At 42.0% G+C, this 21,788-nt stretch overlaps 4 protein-coding genes across 12 annotated transcripts in view; 2 read left to right on the top strand and 2 right to left on the bottom strand.

Annotated features, from left to right (window-relative positions):
• Window positions 1-9: 9 nt before the first annotated feature.
• gp9 (glycoprotein IX (platelet)) lies at window positions 10-11,999 on the bottom strand. Of its 2 annotated transcripts, XM_026368988.1 has the most exons (3): window positions 11,757-11,999; window positions 10,874-11,492; window positions 10-73 (listed from the first exon to the last, which is right to left on the bottom strand). In XM_026368988.1, the coding sequence occupies exons 2-3, from the start codon at window positions 11,489-11,491 to the stop codon at window positions 50-52; spliced, it is 642 nt and encodes a 213-aa protein (XP_026224773.1). In that variant the 5' UTR covers window position 11,492; window positions 11,757-11,999; the 3' UTR covers window positions 10-49. The 2 variants fall into 2 exon arrangements, with proteins under 2 accessions (XP_026224773.1, XP_026224772.1); XM_026368987.1 differs by lacking the exon at window positions 10-73 and having other exon boundaries at window positions 9,494-11,492.
• Window positions 1,515-5,351, top strand: cnbpa (CCHC-type zinc finger, nucleic acid binding protein a). 2 transcript variants are annotated; one of them, XM_026368990.1, is made up of 5 exons: window positions 1,515-1,615; window positions 3,456-3,570; window positions 3,792-3,857; window positions 4,064-4,262; window positions 4,358-5,351. In XM_026368990.1, exons 2-5 carry the CDS (start codon window positions 3,459-3,461, stop codon window positions 4,473-4,475), a joined length of 495 nt encoding a protein of 164 aa, XP_026224775.1. In that variant the 5' UTR covers window positions 1,515-1,615; window positions 3,456-3,458; the 3' UTR covers window positions 4,476-5,351. The 2 variants fall into 2 exon arrangements, with proteins under 2 accessions (XP_026224775.1, XP_026224774.1); XM_026368989.1 differs by having other exon boundaries at window positions 3,456-3,576.
• LOC113167981 (haloacid dehalogenase-like hydrolase domain-containing 5) lies at window positions 6,364-9,492 on the top strand. Its single transcript, XM_026368986.1, has 8 exons — window positions 6,364-6,483; window positions 7,236-7,439; window positions 7,551-7,663; window positions 7,766-7,859; window positions 7,952-7,985; window positions 8,131-8,305; window positions 8,421-8,609; window positions 9,096-9,492. The coding sequence occupies exons 1-8, from the start codon at window positions 6,364-6,366 to the stop codon at window positions 9,490-9,492; spliced, it is 1,326 nt and encodes a 441-aa protein (XP_026224771.1).
• A 619-nt stretch (window positions 12,000-12,618) lies between the features above and the next one.
• The window catches only part of LOC113168028 (IQ motif and SEC7 domain-containing protein 1-like), an 80,137-nt gene continuing 70,967 nt past the window's right edge, over window positions 12,619-21,788 (bottom strand). For 6 of the 7 annotated variants that reach the window (XM_026369064.1, XM_026369065.1, XM_026369066.1 and 3 more), the window contains 7 exons: window positions 21,517-21,546; window positions 20,389-20,514; window positions 20,206-20,305; window positions 19,806-19,967; window positions 19,273-19,449; window positions 17,639-17,688; window positions 12,619-16,324 (listed from right to left, as the gene is read on the bottom strand). In XM_026369064.1, coding sequence (XP_026224849.1) covers window positions 15,788-16,324; window positions 17,639-17,688; window positions 19,273-19,449; window positions 19,806-19,967; window positions 20,206-20,305; window positions 20,389-20,514; window positions 21,517-21,546 — 1,182 coding nt within the window. In that variant the 3' untranslated portion in view covers window positions 12,619-15,787. The remainder of the gene's footprint in view (window positions 16,325-17,638; window positions 17,689-19,272; window positions 19,450-19,805; window positions 19,968-20,205; window positions 20,306-20,388; window positions 20,515-21,516; window positions 21,547-21,788) is intronic. The other variant, XM_026369070.1, reaches the window with a different exon arrangement.

The raw sequence follows: 21,788 nt of genomic DNA, 5'->3' as shown, positions 1-21,788 counted from the left end.
AGTCCGTGTCCCCTGAGATGCACTAATCACAGATGGCTCCCAGGTCCTTTCAAAAAACTGGAACTGACACCATCTGAGAAACAAAAAACAGCTTCATCAGCCTCCCGGTCAATATGTCTTGATGGGTTCAGCACACATTGTTTCCATAAAGCAGCAGCAGACGATTTTAGCTAGAAATCTGTATCACAAACCCTTGCCATATCTCCGTTTAACATAAAGATGTACTTTGATTCTATACAAGTTACTTTACAGTTTAGTCTACTTATTCTGAAAGTGACATTTTCTAACAGACATCCCATCTACAAATAACAGAAATACTGTTTCTGTGAGGATGAGGGCAGGGCTTTGTCATTGTGGAGCCTTTTAAGGTACTCCACCCAACATCCAACAGTACCAATGTATTTCAGTAATCATAGGACATTGTAATGATACATCTCTTTATCAGTTCATAATTATGGGCCAGGGGTTGTTATATATCCCCATGCTTTGTATTAATGGTTGTTCTGCAAAATCAAACCCAGGGGAAACAGAAACGGCAATATCAAAGCTTCATAACCAAAGCCACCTTAAGCCACCAGAAGAGCTTTATCTTTCCCACTTATTGATCTGACTGTGCACTCAGTCCAGTTAGCTGAGATGCTTGCAGCTTCCCTGGACTGCTGTCTCTATGAGTCCACTTGCATTTACAATATGATGTAATCAGTAACAAGGGTCTGCATTAGGATTAAACTGTGTAATATTTATCAAATGATCTGTTCATGTTTTTGACCAGAGATTGATAAGGACTGTCTGCACTTTATTTTAAGATTATTTCTGTTAGTTGTATTAGTTTTAATTAAACTTTGAGGTATTAACAAATTATGCATCCATTATCCTAAACACTTATCCTGCTAAGGGCTGCAGGATATAAGCAAACTATGAAGTCCTTGAATTATCATTTTATGTGTTGAAAAAGTAAAAATGTTTTTACATTTAAATTCATTGAGTCAATTTTATCGATTAAATTCTCATTATCAGTGAATGAGCCCTTATGATTTAATATTTGATCATTGTAATGTTGCTTGATTGCCTTGATTGAGTCAAAGATTTTGATGTAGGCTAAATAAAACCGGCTGTTTAAACCTACATGTATGGCTGATTTAGCATAATGTATCTCAAGTCATTTTCCACAAATAAAATTGGACTAAGCAATAACACTTCCATTAAAATGGGAACAGTAAGCTGTATTTGCTGCACCCCTCTTGTAGATCTAATAGATCTTTACTTCTCCTTTGTCTTGTGTCTTTTAAAAACTTAAAACACGAACAAATCCCATACGTCAGTGCGTTATGTTAGAAAATGATATGTGATATGACATGTTTTTCACTCGGTCTATAAAAAGTGAGCGAGTAAAAACACTACAACAGGGTCGGGCGATCTCTACCCGTGATTGGCCACTTCGTAGAGGCGGTGTCCACTCACTGTCGTCTCTGATTGGCTGTTTGCAGAAGTTGTGGCCAATGACTGTGCCGGTTTTTAGTGGATCCTGTGAATGACAATTCAGGAACTCCTGCTCACACCGCATGTAGCGCAAAGGAGGAGGCGTAAACACTGACATAGCTAGGTAGCCAGCAAGGTAAGCAATAAAAACAGCACTAAAATGTTTTTATTCAGTAGTTGGTGTATGGCTGAGGCGTAGAAACCGTCAAATGTTAATGTTTATAACTCCGAGGAAATAAATGTTTGCTCGGTGCCTTTTATACATCTAGGTGTATATATATATATATATAAAGCACTGGTTTGGTTTTCTCTTACTAATGGAGCATCGGGTTCTCAGTCCGGCCTGCTAACGTTAGCTCCTCACAACGACTTTGGTGCGTGCGTCCTGCGCGGGAAATGTTGTTTTTATGGTTTATTCGCCTTAATACCCACCGGAAACCATCAAAGACAACATTTCGTCGGTCGAAGTGTCGTATCGACACCATCGTATCGGAGAAAGCAGATTAATCGTCGACTGAACCGTGCTTGTTGGTCGTGATCGTGAGGCGGTGTGTTAGCATGTGCTAACTTAGCCAGCAGCACAAGTGTCTCGCGAGTGCGCAGTAAAATCAACGTGACTAGGCCAGCGCTAGCTGAGCTGCAACCTTTTGGCGTTTGGGTCTGTTTTGCAAACGCGACAAAAAAAAAAGGTTAATAATGGTTTGTTTACGTGCTTGTAATCGACGGGCCGTACTCGCTTTTAAAAACGAGTCGGGAGTATTTTACTTTTAGGCTCTGTTCCGACTTTGAGCGTCTTGATGTAGCACACGTGAAGTCCACAACACCGTGCAGTGTGAATGTCCTCTAGAGTTAGCTTCCCGAGTTAGCCTCCAGACCACGGCATGGCCATTTCTGTGAGAGGCAACGGCGTGTAGCACTGTACTGGACGAAGTTATGGACGAGACCGTAAAGTCTTTAGTTAATAAATAGTTAATAAACCAGCTGCCAAGTTGCCTCATGAAGAAATATCTTTGAAGTAACCAGTTAGTGAATTAATTATCAGCCATAAGACGATGCCCTATTAAGAATTACAAGCAACAAGTTTGCTACCTCGTATTGGGGATATTTGGGGAATTCTGTCTTCATCGTGTTATCATACCTCCTTTTTTTGTACAAACTTGGAGATTTATTACTTGTTAACTCACATTATTCCTGACTTGATGTCTTTGCACCGTCAGCAATCAGAAGTTTGGTGTATGGTGATCACAACATGATTCCATTGAGAAAATCGTGTAAGTTAGCGAAGTAGTTAACTGTAGTCTGCTGACCAATTATTATAGATCCCGGCCGCTGAAAGATTTCCCACATTGCTTGATCATAGATCAGATCCCCGTGTAGTGACTGTTGCCATGCTGTTGTGAAGTGTGAGCTGTCGTTTGACTTAAGAAATTGAAAAAGTCCATGTCCATGAGACAATTAGTGTTGATTCTAGCAGACCTTTAGACATTTACACTAGTTGCCCAGTCTAAACGTGTTTATTTATTGTTGTGTGCTGTTGATGCAGCTGCATTGATCACCAGATCTGTCATATTGTCTAATGATGTGTGTGGAAGATAGGAAAGAGGCCAGTAAGTGTTTATAAATGTCTCGACAGATTCAGCTTCTAGGTACAAATACTATACTATGACTCTTACTGTCTTCGGCACCTGTTTGCTAGGCTTCATTTGAATCTGAATATAAAATATGAAAAAAATGGCATCCATCAGTAATTAGTGTTGTGACAGGTTTGACTCAGCAGTCACATTCTGTGTGCTTGAATGCACACATGTAGCTTATTCCCATTAGAGAACCAGTTTGCTAAATAGAAATCCTTGCATTGACTGATGATACACGCCTACGTGTGAAGACTGACATCTATCCGGTGTAAATGCTGTGAGGTCACTGCAAGTGAACGGAAAAGTTTTATTTTAACCTGGTATTTGTTTGTTTTTGTTTAGGTAATGGAGATGAGCAGCAACAGTGAGTGCTTCGGATGTGGCCGCTCCGGGCATTGGATCAAGCACTGCCCTAATGCCAGTGGTGCACGTGGACGTGGCAGGGGTCGGGGGCGAGGCAAGGGTACTATATACTATCCAGACCATACCTAGTATATGATAACTATTACAAAAAACCTGGACTACATATACTACATAAGTTATTAATTTGTAGCAATACTTGTTGTTACTGATGGGACACATTAACTTGAGGATAAACGCTATAGAACTTGAAAGCGTTATTTAAATCCAGTATTTTTCTTTTCATCTTTATTCATTAATCTGCTTGTGTCATTACAGAGCTGTTCTGTTATCGTTGTGGAGACCAAGGACACATGGCCAGGGACTGTGACCAAACTGAGGATGGTGTGCATTGCAGTTCTATTTCTTGTATTTAAATTCTACTTAATTGGTGTAAAGTAGTATTTGATTACAGTGCAGTTGTAGAAGTAATTACATTCTAATTTGAGGTACACAGGTCATCCTGTCAATAGATTAACTATAATATGTAATGCTTATTAACAGAAAAACATGCAGTTCATCTAGAAAAATACTGTTTTTCCTCGCTTTAGCGTGCTACAACTGCCACAGGAGTGGCCACATTTCCCGGGACTGCAAGGAGCCCAAAAAGGAGAGGGAGCAGCTCTGCTACACCTGTGGCAAAGCTGGTCACATGGCCCGTGACTGTGATCATGCCAATGAGCAGAAGTGCTACTCCTGCGGCGGGTTTGGCCACATCCAGAAACTTTGCGATAAGGTGAAATGTTACAGGTGAGTGCTGACTTACAGTTCTGTTTAGGAAAAAAAATCTCTGCCTCATTGCACTTTGAATATTGACTAAATATGACAACTTCTGTTTCCTCTAGGTGTGGCGAGATTGGGCACGTTGCTGTGCATTGCAGCAAAGCCAGCGAGACTAACTGCTACAACTGCGGAAAGGCAGGCCACCTGGCAAAAGAGTGCACCATTGAAGCCACCGCATAATCAGTGCCCTCTGTTGCCCCTCCTTTTTTTTCAGATTGATGGTTGGTTGTATTATTTTCTCTGAATCCTCTTCACTGGCCAAAGGTTGGCTAACAGAGGCTAGTCCCAGGCCAGTGAGCCTCTCGACATGTAATACAATGAAAGGGGTGGAAAAAAATCTTTCTGCATTCAATACAAAAATGTTTTAGTTTGGTAGCGGTGTTATGTATAATGCTTTGTTAAAGAACCCCCTTTCCAAGCCACTGGTGATCAGAGTTGAATAAATGGGACTAAACATATGGGAATCTATAGGACCTCTGAGCTTGTGGAAGTGAGTCTCAGTAAAATGAGATAGAAGAAGGGAGTAAGTAGAAACCGAACTTCCATGTATGGTTATTTTGGTTTGTTTTAGTGGGATATGAGTTGGCCAAGAGAGTATGACATGGAAACAGTTCATAACATGATGCATTTCAGCCCTACAAGCAGCTAAGTGGGCGATAACAAACTACATGTTATATTGTTAAGATACAAAAATTTTGGAGGTATTAAAAGAAACATTCTTTTATAGAAATCTGTTTACAATTTAAATATCACTCTGTAGTCCAAGGTAGAGGTTTCCTTTTAAAATGGCTTTGGAATTTTTTTTTCTTTTTTTTTTTACCTTGGCAAAATTTAACATCAAGAACAGTTGTCAGAACAGCAGAATTAGGAGTTATTTGGGAATGAAAAAATGTTTTCACAGAAATCAAATGTTATTTTTGTACAATATCACTTAGACTACTGTATAAATACCATTTGCTTGTACTCAGTTTTTAAGTCGGAAGGAAAGTGCAACTGAAGTCCTAGAAAATAGAAATGTAATTTTAAACTATCAATAAAGCTGGAGGAGCACGGGGATGACGTTTTGTCTTATTTGATATAATCAAGTATGTATGAACCTTTTTATTGTTTTCAAATGTGTTTTCTTTACGATCAAGTGAGCTTTTTTGTGAAATAAGTAGATCATTATGTGCTAAAGATTTTCTAGTACATACACACATCTGTATAACAGTGAGTTCAAACTTCAGACAAAGCAATAGTCAAGATAATCAGCATGATAAATACAACATGGCCTGTTAACAGTAAAGAAACTGGGAAAAGGTGTTTCCTGATTTTTGTGCTGTTGCAGGATTTTGCATCATCAGAATTTCAAACCTAAAAGACAGTTTTTCCTGAACTGTGTGCATCCATCATGTTTGTGCAACCACACCTTTCTGTTTAGGTATTAAAAAGAGACAACAAAGCGAGGTGGAAAAGGGGATTGTGTATGATAAAACTGTAAGAGGAAAAAACCCTTTTGTGCTTCTGGAGTGCAGGAGGCTGCAGTGTGACCGGGATGGAGTAAACTAGTTGTGCGCCCACCATGTAAAGTGAATGCGTAAGATGGAGAATTAAACTAGTATCCATGTTGTGCCTCATATTGAAACTCCATGAAACAGGATACTGGAAGGACAGTGCAGACATCGGAAATCGTGTGAGTCGGGGCAGTGGTCAGGAAGCTGGCACATTTTAGCAGAGCTGCCCTGTGACGCGCGGAGGTGCTGGTCCGCACAATGATCGGTCGAGCTGCAGCGCCGTGTCTAAAATGGCAGCTGGGAGGTGGTGGGGGGGTTGCAGTGCACTGCAGATGCAGCTCTCCAGCTCCTTCCGGTAGAGATGCAGCAGGAGACCCTCCTACTCCTCACATGTCGTCATCGGGTTTCGCCCAGTCAAATAATAGGCGACAAAAAAAAAAAAAAAAAAGCAGCAGAGAGAAAACAAGCCGAGCGGCCGGAGCGAGCCGGCTCATGAATCAGGCGAGGTCGGTTCGTCCACGGGTGGCTTTTTTATTTTACTTTAAATCTTCTTAGCCCGGTGCTAAATAGAGGAGATGAAGGGACTCTTGTCGTTTTACCGGGGCCTGCACACCCTGAGTAACCGTCAAGCCAGGCGAAAAGCTGGGATTGTCGGTTCTCGATGCGGGTTTTGCGGAACTCAGTCTAATAGCAAGGTACGGTACGGTTCGGCTCGGCTCAGGCAAACAATACGTTGTTGACAAGACGATACTTTGTAGTTGTAGTCAGGTTTTTTTTTTTTTTGTTCGATGGTCGATCGACGTTGCATACAATGTTGCATGCAACTTTCTCCTGTGTGGATGAAACACCAGGGGGATCTAACATCAGGGGCAACAACAGATGTAGCTACTGTTGTTGACTCATGAGGAGAAAAACAACGAACAGTCGCTGACACACTGTGTTCCCAGTTGGTTCTCCAGCCACACACACACACACACACACACACACAAAAAAAAAAGCACGAAACGGTCTTGTACATGTCTGTTTAACTGGCTGTGATGGTTTGTATCCAGTAACCAGACCTCCCAGTGAAGTGCTGTGTCACTTCAGGATTCCCACTGTGGAGAATCAACCTCTGTACTCTGTGTTGAGTCACTGCTATCACTGCAATTAGACGTAGCCAATCAGGTGTAGAAGCAATATGACAGACATTACATGAAGTAACCCTTAACCTTGAGATTGTCATTTCCCTCCTATTGTTATTCTGCTTTCATTGTCAGACACATTAAATCTCTTCAGGTATTTACTGAACAAATTCACTCCCAAGTTTGATCATTGTGAGCAGACACGTTTCACACCAGCCGTCAATCCACATTGTGCTGCATATTTTCCCACATAAAAAAAAAAAAAGAAAGCTGCAATCTGGGTTTTTTTTTTTTTTACTTGTTACTGTCCTTCCCTTCTACAGCTACAGCCGCGCTTTGGGCTGTTGTTCGACATCGATGGTGTGCTTGTCCGGGGAAGGATGCCAATCCCTGCTGCAAAAAAGGCGGTTGAGAAGTTGGTCGACAATCAGGGACGATTTGTGGTGCCAGTCGTTTTTGTCACGAATGCAGGGAACTGCCTCCGACAGACAAAAGCAGACCAGCTCTCTCACATCCTGGGAGTGCCAGTGAGTTATCAGACTGCTGAGCAGCAGCACGGCTGTTCTGTGCAGAACGATGTGCACTTTCCCATTCTTGCATTAATGTGGTGTCTCTCCCAACATCACATGTATTTTTAGATTACACAGGAACAAGTTGTCATGTCCCACAGTCCCCTGAGGATGTTTAAGAAGTTCCATGACAAGTGCGTGTTGGTGTCAGGACAAGGACCAGTCCTGGAAATTGCTAAAAAGTATCCTGGAATCTTTGTTTCAAATGTTTTAACTGTTTGTTTGTTTTTTGTACATGATTTATTTAAAGTACTACCTACTTTTCCTTAACACATTGTCCGTAGTGTGGGCTTCAACAATGTCGTCAGTATTGATATGCTGAGGGAATCATATCCATTAATGGACATGGTGGATCACAACAGGAGACCCAAACTGCCGGTAAGATATTGAAATTGAGTATAGAAATTAGAAATATTAAACTGGTCTTTAGTCGTATGCAACACATATAGTTTCTTTATTTTTTGTTTCAGTCCAGTCCTGTTGGCCACCTTCCTAAAGTTGAGGGTAAGAACATTTACCTATTGTTTCATCTGAAAGGTCTCACCACTGTCATCCCAGGAGCTGCTCACTAGCACCAGATTTTTTATATCACTGATATAATAATTATCTATATATGTATGTAAATATAATCTTTTAATTTTACACACAGCTGTGGTTCTGTTGGGAGAGCCAATTCGGTGGGAGACCAACCTGCAGCTCATAATCGATGTTTTGTTGACCAACGGTAACCTCAGCAATGTCCACCGAACCCAAAAGACACCTCACCTCTCCGTGCTGGCCTGCAACATGGACCTCATGTGGATGGCGGAGGCACATTCTCCACGGTAACCTTTCAAAATCAGTGCCGTCGCAGAGTTTCATTTACTAACACTGCCAAATTCCCTAAAGCTTTCGGATAAATATGTTGACGTATTTCTTTAACTTCTCATTTTGTCTCAGGTTTGGCCATGGGACATTTCTTGTGTGCCTAGAGAACATCTATAAGAAGATAACGGGTAAAGACCTGAAGTATGAGGCTCTTATGGGAAAACCCAGTGAGCTGACCTACCAGTTTGCAGAGTACCTCATCAGAAGCCAGGCCATGCAGCGGCAATGGACATTTCCCATTACTACTCTGTATGCTATAGGGTAAGAAATCAGCTTCCTCAGCATATTGCAAAGGCTGTTAACGGTGCTCAGAACATATTAAGAAAATGCAATGTGGAAAATGGAAGAACCATTATCAGATTTCACTTATGAGGCAGTTGAATCACAGTGTACTTGCAAGGAATGACAAAAGGCAGAGAGCAGGAACAAGTGCTGCAGAATAAAATGGAGCTAACCTTACTAAGACGTTGCTCAATAATTTGGTAAGAAAATATACGTGTAAGAGAGAACTAACTTCTCCCTTGCAACTGTCTGCATATCACACTCCTTTGACTTCATGTTTCACTTCTTGTCATGATGATTGCCACCATGCTGGCACAGCTGTTCTGCCTTTCTGCGTGCCAGCTCGGTGTCAGTGGAATAGCCCTGAGAGTAGCAGAAAATATAGACATTCTTGCGCACGTCTATGCTAACGCTGTGCATATTGCTTGAAGCACTAAGCAAACCTGTCTTCTCCTGCATTCTTAGAGATAACCTTATGACTGACATCTATGGCGCTAACCTATACAACCGCTACCTGCAAGAGAGAGCTGCTAGAAAGAACCCCAAAGCCATTGCAAAGATGGTGGCCGCCACAGGGTCCACTACAACAGTGCCCCAGGACGAGGAGATCGACAGCCTGTGGGAGAGTGAGCTAGCGTTGCCCTCTGCTACTTCCTGTAAATCTGTCCTAGTCTGCACAGGGGTCTACAACCCCAACGCTGAGGTGCCATCTGATGCAAACCACTGCATCAAAGAGACTGTGTTTCACGGACACAGGGACTTCAGATTTGACCCTGCACTAGTGGAGCCAGGCCACATTGTGCAGGATGTGGCAGAAGCTGTTGACCTCATCTTTGAGAAGGAGAAGTTTGTGCCTCAGTAGGCTTTTGAGCTCAGAGGGTTTGCTAATGTGATCATGGCGGTCCTAACACTGTGGACATTGTTTAGCACCTGACAGGGCATTAACAACAATATGAGTCATCTTTTAAACTTTTAACACTCAGACAGACTTTAGAGAAAAATCCTCATGAAACTGAAACTGTCAGCCACTGTTTTATATTGTTTCGTTTAGATGGGTAGTCTTAATGACCTATTTTTCATTAAGCAAAAGAGCTGCCTTATTTGACCCCACTAAGTATTTTTTTAGATGATAGTGATGTTTTAGATGAGTATAAATCCTGAAATCATCCTATATTTATTACAAGAATTTACCAGTGTTTTTAAAGAGCATATTCAGACTACATTTGACCTTTATTCTCCAGGTGACCTTTTCTCAATACATTTTTACTCATTTGTTTACTCATGTATCCTGGAAAATCTATGCATGGATATAAGAGGAGTACTACTGTACTGTAAAAACAACTGTTTGATGTGCAATATTGTCCTGTGGTAGTATTGTCTGTCTGCATTTTGTCTAGTGAGACCAGTATTTGCACAAATCAGACTTTTCAGATTTGTTAAGTGATGAAATCCTGCCATAACCTGTTTATTATGACGTTTTAAATCTACTAAGAAGTAAAAGTTCACTAAACATTTCATTGGATACAAGCACAACGCCATTTACAGGCATTTACTATGTGCCGTGTTCAACCACTTGTAGTAATTCACTCACTGTAAATACTTTGACTTGAAGAAAAAAATACAAGCAATAGTTACACAACTTGTATGCATGTTTTCTCAATTGGAAATTCACAACTTATCCGAAATGGCCAAGATGTTGCTCGCCCTAATTATGCACCACCTCAATACATGCTCTTTTCATTTTAAACGCCATTTCCAGAGACGTGTACTTCTTACTGTAGAAATAAAGGAAATTCGAAAGCGTTCACAAACGTCCAAGTGTTAGAGCTCAGTCGTTGTCAGCAGAGTCACAAGTCAAAGTAGTTCTCAATACGTTACAGCATATTTTTTATTTTTTGGGGTGTCTGTTGTGAACACATTTTATAAACTACAGAAATAGTAAAAATACGAGGCTACATGTAAAGGGAAATGTGACCCAGATGAAGTCTTATAAGCTCCAAAGGTGCAGCAGTAAGTCAACTGTATTGTATTTCCTTAATACTGTCTCCACCTCTCTTTGTCACTTGTGGTGTTTTTGTTGTATCTAATTCCACTGTAGCAAACAAAGAGGTCCCTCAGGTAGCCTTTATCCTTTTATCGTGCTTTTTGTGCAACACATCCATTACTTGGGGCCGTAACTCCATGTTTATGAGTGGCCTTTGGAGATCATCTGTATAACTGAGAGAATCGTAGTCCACACTGACCTGTGACAGTTCAGTGTGCGGCCTTCTCCTGTGTTTGGGCTTCATTGAGCGCAAAGAGTCTGCTTGAAATCCTGCATGTCTCTTATCTATGTAGAGAGTGAAGGTAGACCTCCGGGCCAGTCTGTAGCTCCACAGAAGCAGAACAAGGACACAGCATAGCGTCACCCCCAATAAGGTGTTATAAGCCACATCAGTACAACTTGCCAGGACACAGGAAGAAAAGTAGTCATCGCTGAGTTCTGTGATGGCTTTCTGAGCCACAGAGCTTGGACTGACACAGACAGGCTCCTTTAAAACAATAGCCCTGTTCTTCAGCAACCAGTTCCTCAGGTATTGAATCCTGCAGTCACAGTGGAAGGGGTTGCCAGATAGTGAGACTTTTTTCAAACTAACCACTCTGTCAAACTGGCCTGGAGTCACTGTGGTAAGCAAATTGTCCTCCACATAGAGCTCTGTTGTGTCTGAGGGCAGAGAAGGAAGCTCCATAAGGTTTAAAGTGCTGCAGTTGACTGTGAGACCACCAGACGGGAGAGCTGAGCATAGGCAGGGTTGATGAATAGCGTGTGCACTTGATGTTGCCAGGAGAAGGAGGACGGCTAAGGTTAAACTGGACAGCATCCTGGAAGATCAGAAAAAGGTCATTTGCAGTTTGGGTAATTATTTTGACAAATTATTGCTCCAAAAGAAGTTTAGAGAACAGCACTTAGTGACAGTGTGCACATAAAACAGTGTGTTAGGTTAACAAAAATGGCCTATCTTCAGCTGCTGTCATATCTAAATGAAATGTTACTGGTTTCACTGGAGTGAAACTGCAATCAGTGTTGCAATATGAGCAAATTGATAAGTTAGCGTCATATGAAAATATTTTGGACTCAATACAAACCTTTTCGAATCAGGTTTTGCTTCCTGTGGTGCCAGTCATCCCTAAATTCTCAAAGTCCGCGTTTTGTTCTTGCCCATTTCTGAGTTTTAATGTCTTTCAAAAGTTCTCTCCGACCTCCAGGTTTTCCTGTTTTCTAACCGACAAGGTTTGAACTCAGAATAATGCATGCCCGTTAGAGAACCGCGTCATGTGAAGAACGCACCAATAATGCTGCACAGTTACTGTATGGCGCATTTGACATGAGAGAAATCCATCTGCTTTAAGGAGATAAGAGTTGATCTCTTAAAAAACAGTTGCCCAGGCTATCTGAAGCCCTCCCACTCATTCCATTTGTTACTGACATCCACTGCAGTGCTGAGGGTACAGTGGCCAAAATTACTGCAAAAGACAGCTGGAAGCATGCACGGCTTCATGCCCCTAAATCCTGAAGGAGCTTCAGGTCAGCAAGAAAATGCATAATGGAAACGTTGAGCTACAATGCAGAACGGAAACTAAGAAAAATCTTGTCACGCTCCCACAGCTTCAGAGACGGGGTTCAAAGCTGAGAGAAGAGCATGGAGAAATGATGTAGCAAGTACACTTTTTACCCATAGGTGGTGTAATGGCACAGATTTTCCATTTCATTTTATTGTACTTTGATGCATGCCCTCTAGTGGAAATGCTAGCGGAAAGCACTGTTAGAGCCTGGAAGCACAAGATATGAGAGCCCAAAAGATAAGGCACTAATGTGAAGTGCATTATACAAAAAAGGGCATAGAACAGTGTGTTTGATTAGAGTCCCAGTGAAAAGACAGAGTGTCTCCGGACTGAATTACACAGAAAAATATTCATACACTGGAGAGAAAGAAATACAACACCTGCGTACCATAAGTCATATATTTGTTTATTTTGTGTTCTCAACATGGTCACAGTTGAAGTTTTACAATAACTGGGGGTCTTACTGACTCACTACTCACTGTACAAACAGAATGCACATAGAAATGAGACCATTCTTGTCTTTTTTTAAAAAATGTATCTCACGCCAGACTTAACAGCTTGCAGCGGGATGTGTGTGTGAGTGTGTGTGTGTGTGTGTGTGTGTGTGTGTGAGAGAGTAGGAGGTGGAGGTTGCATGTATGAGAGCTGAATGTAAATGGCAGAAAACCTTCTAACAGTCTGTTTTTGAGTTCTACAGCAAATGTCATTCGCAACAGCTGGAGGCCGAGACAATCGATATGTTCAAATATCACCCCTTACATCCATCTATGAGGTGATGTATATACATCCTGATCTTAACTGCAGATATCATAATAGGGTACTGTTCATATACACATTATGTACAACCCTTTCAACCCCCATCTTGGTCCCTTTACAGCTTCATAAATATAAAGCCTTCTGCAAAGCAGTTCATCATTTTACACATCAAAATCCCCATATGTACATAATGAAAGCCCTCAGCAACGGAAGTGCAATGCTCTTCATGTTTGTAATTTACACCATGGCTTTGTTGATGAAATACATGCTGTGTTTCAATAACTACCAGCTTAATATGGAACAACACGAACACGTCAACATCAGGAAATTCCAAATTAATCAAAACCAGAGCAGAAGTCAAAATTTATAGGCTGATTCACCCCCTCCTCTCCTCCGCCATCAGCTCACAGTGAACAGGACACATGATGCATCAGATCCATGCAGTGCATTGTTGGGGTACTTTCTCACAAATAATGACTGTAGACAACTGAACACAACACACACCAAAACAAACAGATTCCTCGGTTTTACATCATCCCAAGATTTCAGAATTAGAATAAAAATATGAAATCAGTGGAAAGACACATTCAACTGATCAATGATGTCCCATATGTGATATGTCTGTCATTTGAGCGTCCTATGTTAATTCACATGAGGAGAAATGTGTGAGAGGAAGCAATGGTTTTCTTTGTGAATGTTAAAATACATTTACAACCTGAATATCGGGACAAACAGTTTACTGTCACTAATTTACACACTAGAATAGACTCTTATTTGTAGAATGTAGAAAGTTATTCTTTACATATTCCCATATGCCTTTGTTCAGTTTGCATTTTGTATATTATAACTGCATTTCCTGAAAAAATGAAAGTGTTCTTTCATATGTGCTTATCCAGCAAAATATTTCTGTTCAGCCCAAAGAGAAGCATATTCCTTTATTAAAATATATACACACATTCCTCTTTCCACTGTGAACTGTTTAAGTAAGTATTTATATATTATTAAATGAAAAAAGTTTTTTTTTTTTGTTTTGTTTTGTTTTGTTTTTTTTTATCCCCTGAATCTCGTCCTGGACAACAAGATAACAGACTTCCACTCTCAGTACAAGTCTGAACATGATTGCACTTAAACTTGCTATGGTAACACTGATTTGTTATACAATGTGCAGAGAATAGCCTCACGTCAATAACATGCAAAAAAAAAAAACAAAACAAAAAAAAAAAAAACTTACTAGACATTCTACTGAACTCCGAGTCTGTACCTCTCGTAAGACCACGAGGACAGCCACATATTAATTTACTGAGAAAGACTCTGACAGGGGTCAAAAACTAAAATAAATAAATAACGAGGCAACATGAAAAATGCATAACTCAGATGGACACCTTGCTTGTTCTTGATGTACAAAATCAGTACAAAGATATTGCACGTATGATATAAAAAAAAAGATGAAAAATAGAACTTCAAACTAAGAACTGATTTGTTTTTAACTCACCGCACCACAGTGGTAAATAAAAAAACAGACTAAACGAGGCAAAAGAACAGTATTTAAGTGATTCCGCTTTTAATTTTCAGAGTCAATGGAGCAGCTGCTGCATATGTCAAAGGCAACAGACGTGTCGTGTTACTTCAGGCATTCTGTGGGTCAGTTTGTAAATGAAAAACAAAAGGCCTTTTCACTGTCTTCTATGCTTTTTTTTTACTGTTTGAGCAGCCACAGTATGTAAAGTAAACTAAGATGAAAACAACCAACCAACCCAGTTTGTCATTCGTGAGAGGTGACAGGAAAAGTCTGCTTTGAGGCTGCAGCGCAGCCCTTTTAGGCCCATATGCAACAGCTGCCATCCAGAGACACCTCCTGCTCCATTAGAAAGGCAAAAAGATTTCAGAAAGCATTATAGGCCGGGCTGTACGGGAGTTCACTCCTTTCAGATCTACATCCTGTTACCAGAGTCAGTATAATACTGATAAAAGTTTTGCTGATAATAATAATTGTAAGTATAATCTTACAAATTACTTTTACGCACGATATACTGTACATGAAGTCTTGACTAAATAGATTATGCATTAATAATTGGCACATTTATTTATGAGAGCTAGGAGACAACACATATAGCTGTCATCTACAGTAAATACAGCACTAGAACTACTATGACTGAGGCGCTCGACTCAGTTGTTTACCTGTCCTTTGATTTTAAGTTCCTGTGAAATGATATCTAGGTTTTTCACTACGTATGAGCTCTACGGGAGGCAACAACAAGTAGCATTCATATGATGGTAGCACGCACAGGTGATCTGCAAACCGAAGAGTTGAAAGCCGACTTCCAAAAGGCTGTGCCCAAGAAATGACCCCATCACTGTGAGAGAAAAACAGTCAGCCATGTTTTTTTGTCTCAGATCATCTTTGCTCCTGATTATGTGAAGGTAAGACAGGCTATTGAGGGAATGAAGCGGTGGGGAGCGGCCCGGTGAGAATACACATTTTCTCTTCAGCTGTCACAGCCAGGAGGTGTGTGTGTGGAAAACAAAGAGCATCTTCCTGTACAGAACCCCCGCCCCACAAAACCCTGACACGGCCAAGTCCATGATCAGGCAAACTAATAAAGGCCCCTGGTGGGAGATTTGAGTCCGATTTCCATCCTACATATTAGTTGGACGTGGAGGTGAAAAAGGTGACTGTGTGTGATTGGTTTCCATCACAGCAGCAGTAAAACACAGTGGACAGGCCATAGAGTTATGCTGTCAGTCCCTTTGGTGTAAGCAATGGTCCCTCCTCACTTCTCCTCTCTGCATTAGGAGCATCACACTACGGTGCTGATGCCACTGTGTTTAGGTTTGGGGCCGCCAGGTGCCGAACCCACTTGCTGACTGTGGTGGTGAGGAGCGTGCTGGGAGTGTGAGGTGTGATGGGAATGCTGGCTGTAATGGCTGTGCTGCGAATGGGTGTGTTGGTGTGCATGTGAGGTGTAGGCCGGATGCTGGTGGTACTGTGTGTGGGGAGGGGGGTGGTAGTGGTGGTGGTGGTGGTAAGGTGGCGGGTTCTGTGGGACTTGGCAGTACTGGGAATGGTGACCATGGAGCTGGGCCTGAACTGCATGCGCCACCTGTGCAGTGTGGTGCAGGTTGGTCGGGTGGGGCTTGTGAGATATGAGGGTGGGGTGACCGGGCGGAGGGAAAGGGGAGTGACTCTGGGAGGATGGTTTGCCTCGCTTGCTGCCAAAGAGTGACCCAAGGATGGAAGTCGATGCGGAGTTGGGAATGGAGGGATGGCCGCGGGGGGCGCCCTCACGTGGCGTGGTGGCTCTCCGGCGTGTGTGTGGACTGCTAATGATGGACCCCTGCAAGAGGGAGAAAAGGTAACAGCATGTCCATCAGACAATGTGAAAGTGCTACTACATGACAGCTACTAAACTACAGCTACAAGGCACCAGCAGGATAAATTCACAGTTGTCTTTCAGTAGCAAAATGTTATAGGGCATGCAAATGAGAAACTAAAAAGGTTTTCATGATAGGCAGCAGCGACACTGGGAACATTTCAGCTTGGGCAAACACTTCATGATGTAGGGAGCCTTCTAGTGAAAAGCCCTGACTGTTGAGGAGCTAACTGGTTTGAAACAGTTAATCTTTAACAAGAGTGACTACGTAATAATCGATTAAGACATAAATAATGGCATTAACAGGGGTAGAAAAGACATTTCACCTTCATTTGCAGTCAGTGTGTCAAACCCTCTAAGATTCACACATGCAATTTGTTAAAGTCAACGGAGGCATAGTTTCCACATGCAGAGGATGTGACAGGCAAACTTGTAATCCACACATTAGCATTCAACTAGGAGTCAGAAGGCAGGAGGAACTAAACTCTCGTGTGCAGACACATCAGGCCTGGGCACCTTCCCGCCTGTTCTGGTCCAATATTACTCAATATCCAGGTGGAAATACTCCTAAAAAAGCTTTTTCTTTGGCACATGCTTCATCTAAGAAGGGAGAAAAACCATATGACGTCTTTGAAAGCAGAATGAAATTTTCAGGGTCCCAGACTTCAACAGAACACATGAACTCATGGACACATGAAATGAGTGAAAGATGGATGAATGAAATCCACATCTTAGTAAGTCCGTGTGAAGCCCATCAGTAGACCTCTGACTATGAAGGCTACAATCCTTCCTGAACCTTACAGCATTTAAGAGATGTTTTGAATAAGAGAAAAAGGAAAGACCAAGACAGGGAGAGGGGCTGCAGGAGATGTACGGAACAAAACCCTGCCACAGAGAAGAAGAACCAAATGAAAACCTCTGGGATGTGACTGAATGAAAGACAGACAGAGACAGGCCACAAGGGGAGGGATCAGAGGAGGGATTAGTAGAGTCATGCTTGTTTGAAGATTGTGTGTACATTGGCCATATAAAATGACCAAAAACAGAAGTTCTCTGGCTACCAAGAAAAGGGGCAGGATCAGAGGCAGGCAACCCATGCATGCACACTAACTGAGGCAAGCAGGTTATAAGGCATCCCAGGAAGAAAAATAAATGATCCAAACAAATGGACTGAGTCTATGAAGCAAAGAGGGTGTAAGACCAAAAATAAATGGTGTGTTTTCACAGTGCACATCATCACATAGAGAGTAGCTTGGATACCAGCTGCTTCCAACTTACTTCCATATTGCTGTCTAGTGATCCTGCACTGCTGCGACGCCCCCGCTTGCCTGCCCGAGACATGCAATACCACAGATTAGAGATCGACAGCACTTCTGGATCTACTACAGACGTTTAGGCCGCCCACCAGTCCCATAGGGGGGCAGTGCAGTGGATTGTGAATGTGAGTAAGGTCCAAATATAGGCCAGAAGGGGGAGAGGGCCAGGAGGGTGGTTTGTGGCACGTGGTACTGTGGCTAGCTGTACAGTGAAGCCGCATCTTCACTCTAGTGGGAAACTAAAGCTGCATTGAAATTTGACTTTGTTTTTAAAAGCACTTCTGGAGGCTCAGTCAAGTAATACTCTAAAATCCATGTTCTCAATAAATAAGGACCAAGTGTTTTACTACCAGATTGTGGGATACTACTAATAACTTCTTTTTTTGCCCAAATTCATCTTTTGATAAAATATGACAACAATGGTTACTGTTGTCACAAGATGCAGATTTTCATCAGGGTTAGGTTTGGCGAAAAAAGCCAGTCTCAGTGACAGTCACAAAGGAGGAGACACATCAAAAGCAATACAGTGGTTGTTGCACATGGGATGTACAGGCATATACAGGTCTGAGAGCGAACAGAGCTTTCTGCTGCAGTTTGGCACACTAAGCCAATGGACACAGAAACGGGATAATACCTGATGCGTGTGGAAATAACAGTAAATACACATGAAATGGGTTATGGCAGGAGAAAAAAAATAAGAAAACACTTAACAAAAATGAGCCCACTAACATGCCACGTCCTGTATTGTAAAGAAACACAGGAGACGGGAGGGTGGAGGGACTTCTACGGACGTCTTCACTGACTGACCTCTCATTTCCCGCTGAGGATTGAGTGATCATAAGAGCAAAGCGTGTCATTTTACCAACAGTGAGGCAGACCCCTGACTGGATTTCATTTTGTTATCAAGTTAATCACCCAATAACTTCACATAGCTGTCATCTGTAATGAATGAAACGCATTGTTGCTTGCAGAGACACAGCGACTGTGTTAAACACTGATATTCATGGATGTGAAATGACTGCTTACACCAAGCTGGTACTAAATCTTGATCTGCTGGCTGCGTAAAAACAGCTGCACTGACTCGTTCGGTCCACAAATATATATGAGAGGCAATGGCACGTGATTATTGAATAAAACATAAAACTCCCATGAAATGTCTTTGGATGAAACAAACTCAGGAATGCAAAAAAGATTACACAAAGAAAACATGATGGTAAAAAACATGAGGGGGTATGTAAAGTCATCCAAAATGTTAGGAGTGACAACTGCCCATCAATTTCATTCATCACTGAGGAGATCTAGAAAAAAATCAATCTTAACTTTCTGAACAATTCACCTATTCTCAAATAGGTCTGTAACTCTTTGTTCAGTCTTTGAATGGTGAAACACCTTAAATCTCTCTAAGCCAACCTATCCAATCATGAGTTGGAAAGTGCATTTAAAGGAGAGGACTCTAAAAATGTGTGGTGCCGTGAAACAACATTTTGCTGGTTTTCATCCCCCATGACGTCATCACAGAGGGGTGGATGACAAAAAGGAGGAACGCTTTCCTACCAAAAGGACCAGCTGCTAGGAGCAAAGACGTTTTGGCTGTACCTGCTTCAGAGAGGTCTCGCAGGGAGCTGCTGAGGGCGCTCCTCTTCAGGCCCTCTCCCATGGCGTAGGTGTCATCCAGACTGGCGCGGTTCATGCTCCCATTGCCCGCTTCTTTCTTCAGACCAGAACTCTGCGACATGCTGGGCCTCACCACTCCCTTCTGCTTCTCTAGCTCAGCTGTGGGAATGAGCCAAGGAAAGAGTGAGGTAAGTGGCAGTGGTTTTATATCTCTAGCTCTGGCCAGAGAAAGCCTTTAAAACTTCCCTTTAATGCACTGAGCCTCCTTTTGCTGTTTGAATCTCACGAGCGTCCACTTCTCATCTACCTAATTTCCAACATCCTGTTTTTGTCTCCCTCCCCTCTCCATGTTAGCTGTCCCGTGAACTCTGTAAACATTCTCCCTCATAAACTGCTGCCAGTTGAGTAATGAAGACTATGCCCTGTTTCCACTTTACACAGCCTGAGGTAGGCAGCGTAAAAAAAAGGGGGGATGGGAGAGAGAGAGAGAGAGAGAAAAAAAAAAGCCAGCTCACACTCTATTCTGTATTTCTCCATCTCCTGGACCTCTGCAATGGACTCTCGCAGGTCGTCTGTGAACTTCTTGCGGTCCTGGGGGTTGGGCGCATTAAAGTTGATGAGGACCTTGATGTCTGCACCTGGTATTGCTGAAGTAAGCCTGATTCCATTTGGGTAATCTGACAACAGAGAGGGAGAGACGTTTTACCCAAGCGCCATTGATCAAAACCAAGTTAAAACACACTGGACAAATCTGTCTGAAGTTTGGATGGAGAGTATAAATGATGTCACAAGCCTTTGGTTTTTCGCTTGGGTTCCTGTTAGATGTATTACTGTGCTACGTCAACCCCTGTGATGTAAACACTGTCAGCTAACATGCTACAGACAGAATGAAACTAAATGCCGTATGCCACTTACACTGATTTTCAAACAGCATGACCTGCATCCCATACAGAGAGAAGGACTGTCTGAAGCTGTATGTTACTGAATTCTTCTTTTTCTGGAAGATCTTGGTTACCTGTAAAAATGCAGATAGGATATTATGAGCACTAGTATAAAGGCAGTGGAGAGGAGATGAGAGGAGAGGACAGCGTTTTTTACCACTAGGAGGTCGTTGAACAGGAAGATCTCCCGCTGATGCAGGCCGAGCTTCTGGAGCTTACTGGGCTCTGGCACTTCAAACAGGCGACAGTAACACACGAGTCGACGATGGGGCAGTGACAGCACCTACAAGGCCGAAAAAAAAAAAAGAGCACAGATACCACTTCAGAAGTCATTATGGCCTCAGTGCACAAGGTAATAAAGAACAGAAGTCACCCTTTTCCCCTGAACAGAATTTAAACAATGTGAAGCCAAAGCATGACTGATTTACTTATTGTGTGTTTTGCAGAAGTACTGTGACAACAATGACCCAACAATGAATGGATCATACAAACTGTCTGTGTTGAGCTTTTGTCCAAAAACACTGTTAGACATGCATCAGTGAGCCACATCATTACATTGGGTGACATGTTGCTTCATTACCATCAACATGGCCACAGCAGTTTATGTTATGTTGATCCCACATACACAGTTAAAAATGCTATGCTCCCACACAAAAACAGTACTGACTCCTGAGTAATGTTTCCTAAATAAACTGCAGTGTTCATTTGTTTTCAGTAAGAACGGTTTTTCTATCTTCTATATTCAAGCCCAGTTTTTTTTATGGGAAAATAGCAAACAAAAATTTGATCCTAGGAATTGTTGACAACAGTCAATCTTATTACCAGGCTTATCCTTTAAAACCTTTAGCCTATTCTCTTTCACTGTTCATCATTACAGCATCAATCTCATCATTACAACATCAATCTCATACAGTAAAAATCCTGTCCATATACATATTAATGTATATTTTGTAACTTAGAAGCATCTGTGTTGCATCTACCCGGCAGTGATGTACACCCTGCTGAGCACAGAATCTGTAAACACTGCAGTTCACTGACACCCGTGAATTTATGTCTGTTGATTCTGTCTCCAGGGTAGAGCCATGGCTGCTCATCTCTCTGTAACAGATGTGATGCTTCAGGGGGCAAAGGTTCTTGCCTCTTTAGGTAATCTGACTCTAAGGCTACCTGCACGATATGTATTAACTGCCATATCGAGCGTCAGCAACAGAAAGCTGCGCACATGTTGATGATGAACGGCAAACGATCAACCATAACATGATTTGTGGATAGTGAGCTTACTTACACATCCCAGGCCGTGATGGAGTGATCCGATCTGTAAAAAAAAAATAAGAAGATGTATTATGCAGCTGTTCAGATTTATTACATCGTTGCCTCTGATAACGCTGAAATGAAATTGCTCTTGCTTATTAATGAGCTCAGGGATTTGCCCTGACAGACAGTACACCTACAGCCTTTTAACATGGCCAAAGAAAAGCAATGCATGGACTTGCAGAGTTCTGTAAATAGGGTGGTGGTCTTAATCTGCCGCTGGACTCGAGGGAGTCTGTAATGATG

This window comes from Anabas testudineus, chromosome 7 (genome assembly GCF_900324465.2).
Source record: "Anabas testudineus chromosome 7, fAnaTes1.2, whole genome shotgun sequence".
Taxonomy (NCBI): domain Eukaryota; kingdom Metazoa; phylum Chordata; class Actinopteri; order Anabantiformes; family Anabantidae; genus Anabas; species Anabas testudineus.
The sequence above is the reverse complement of the archived record's forward strand: the minus strand, read 5'-3'. Positions and strand labels throughout refer to the sequence as shown.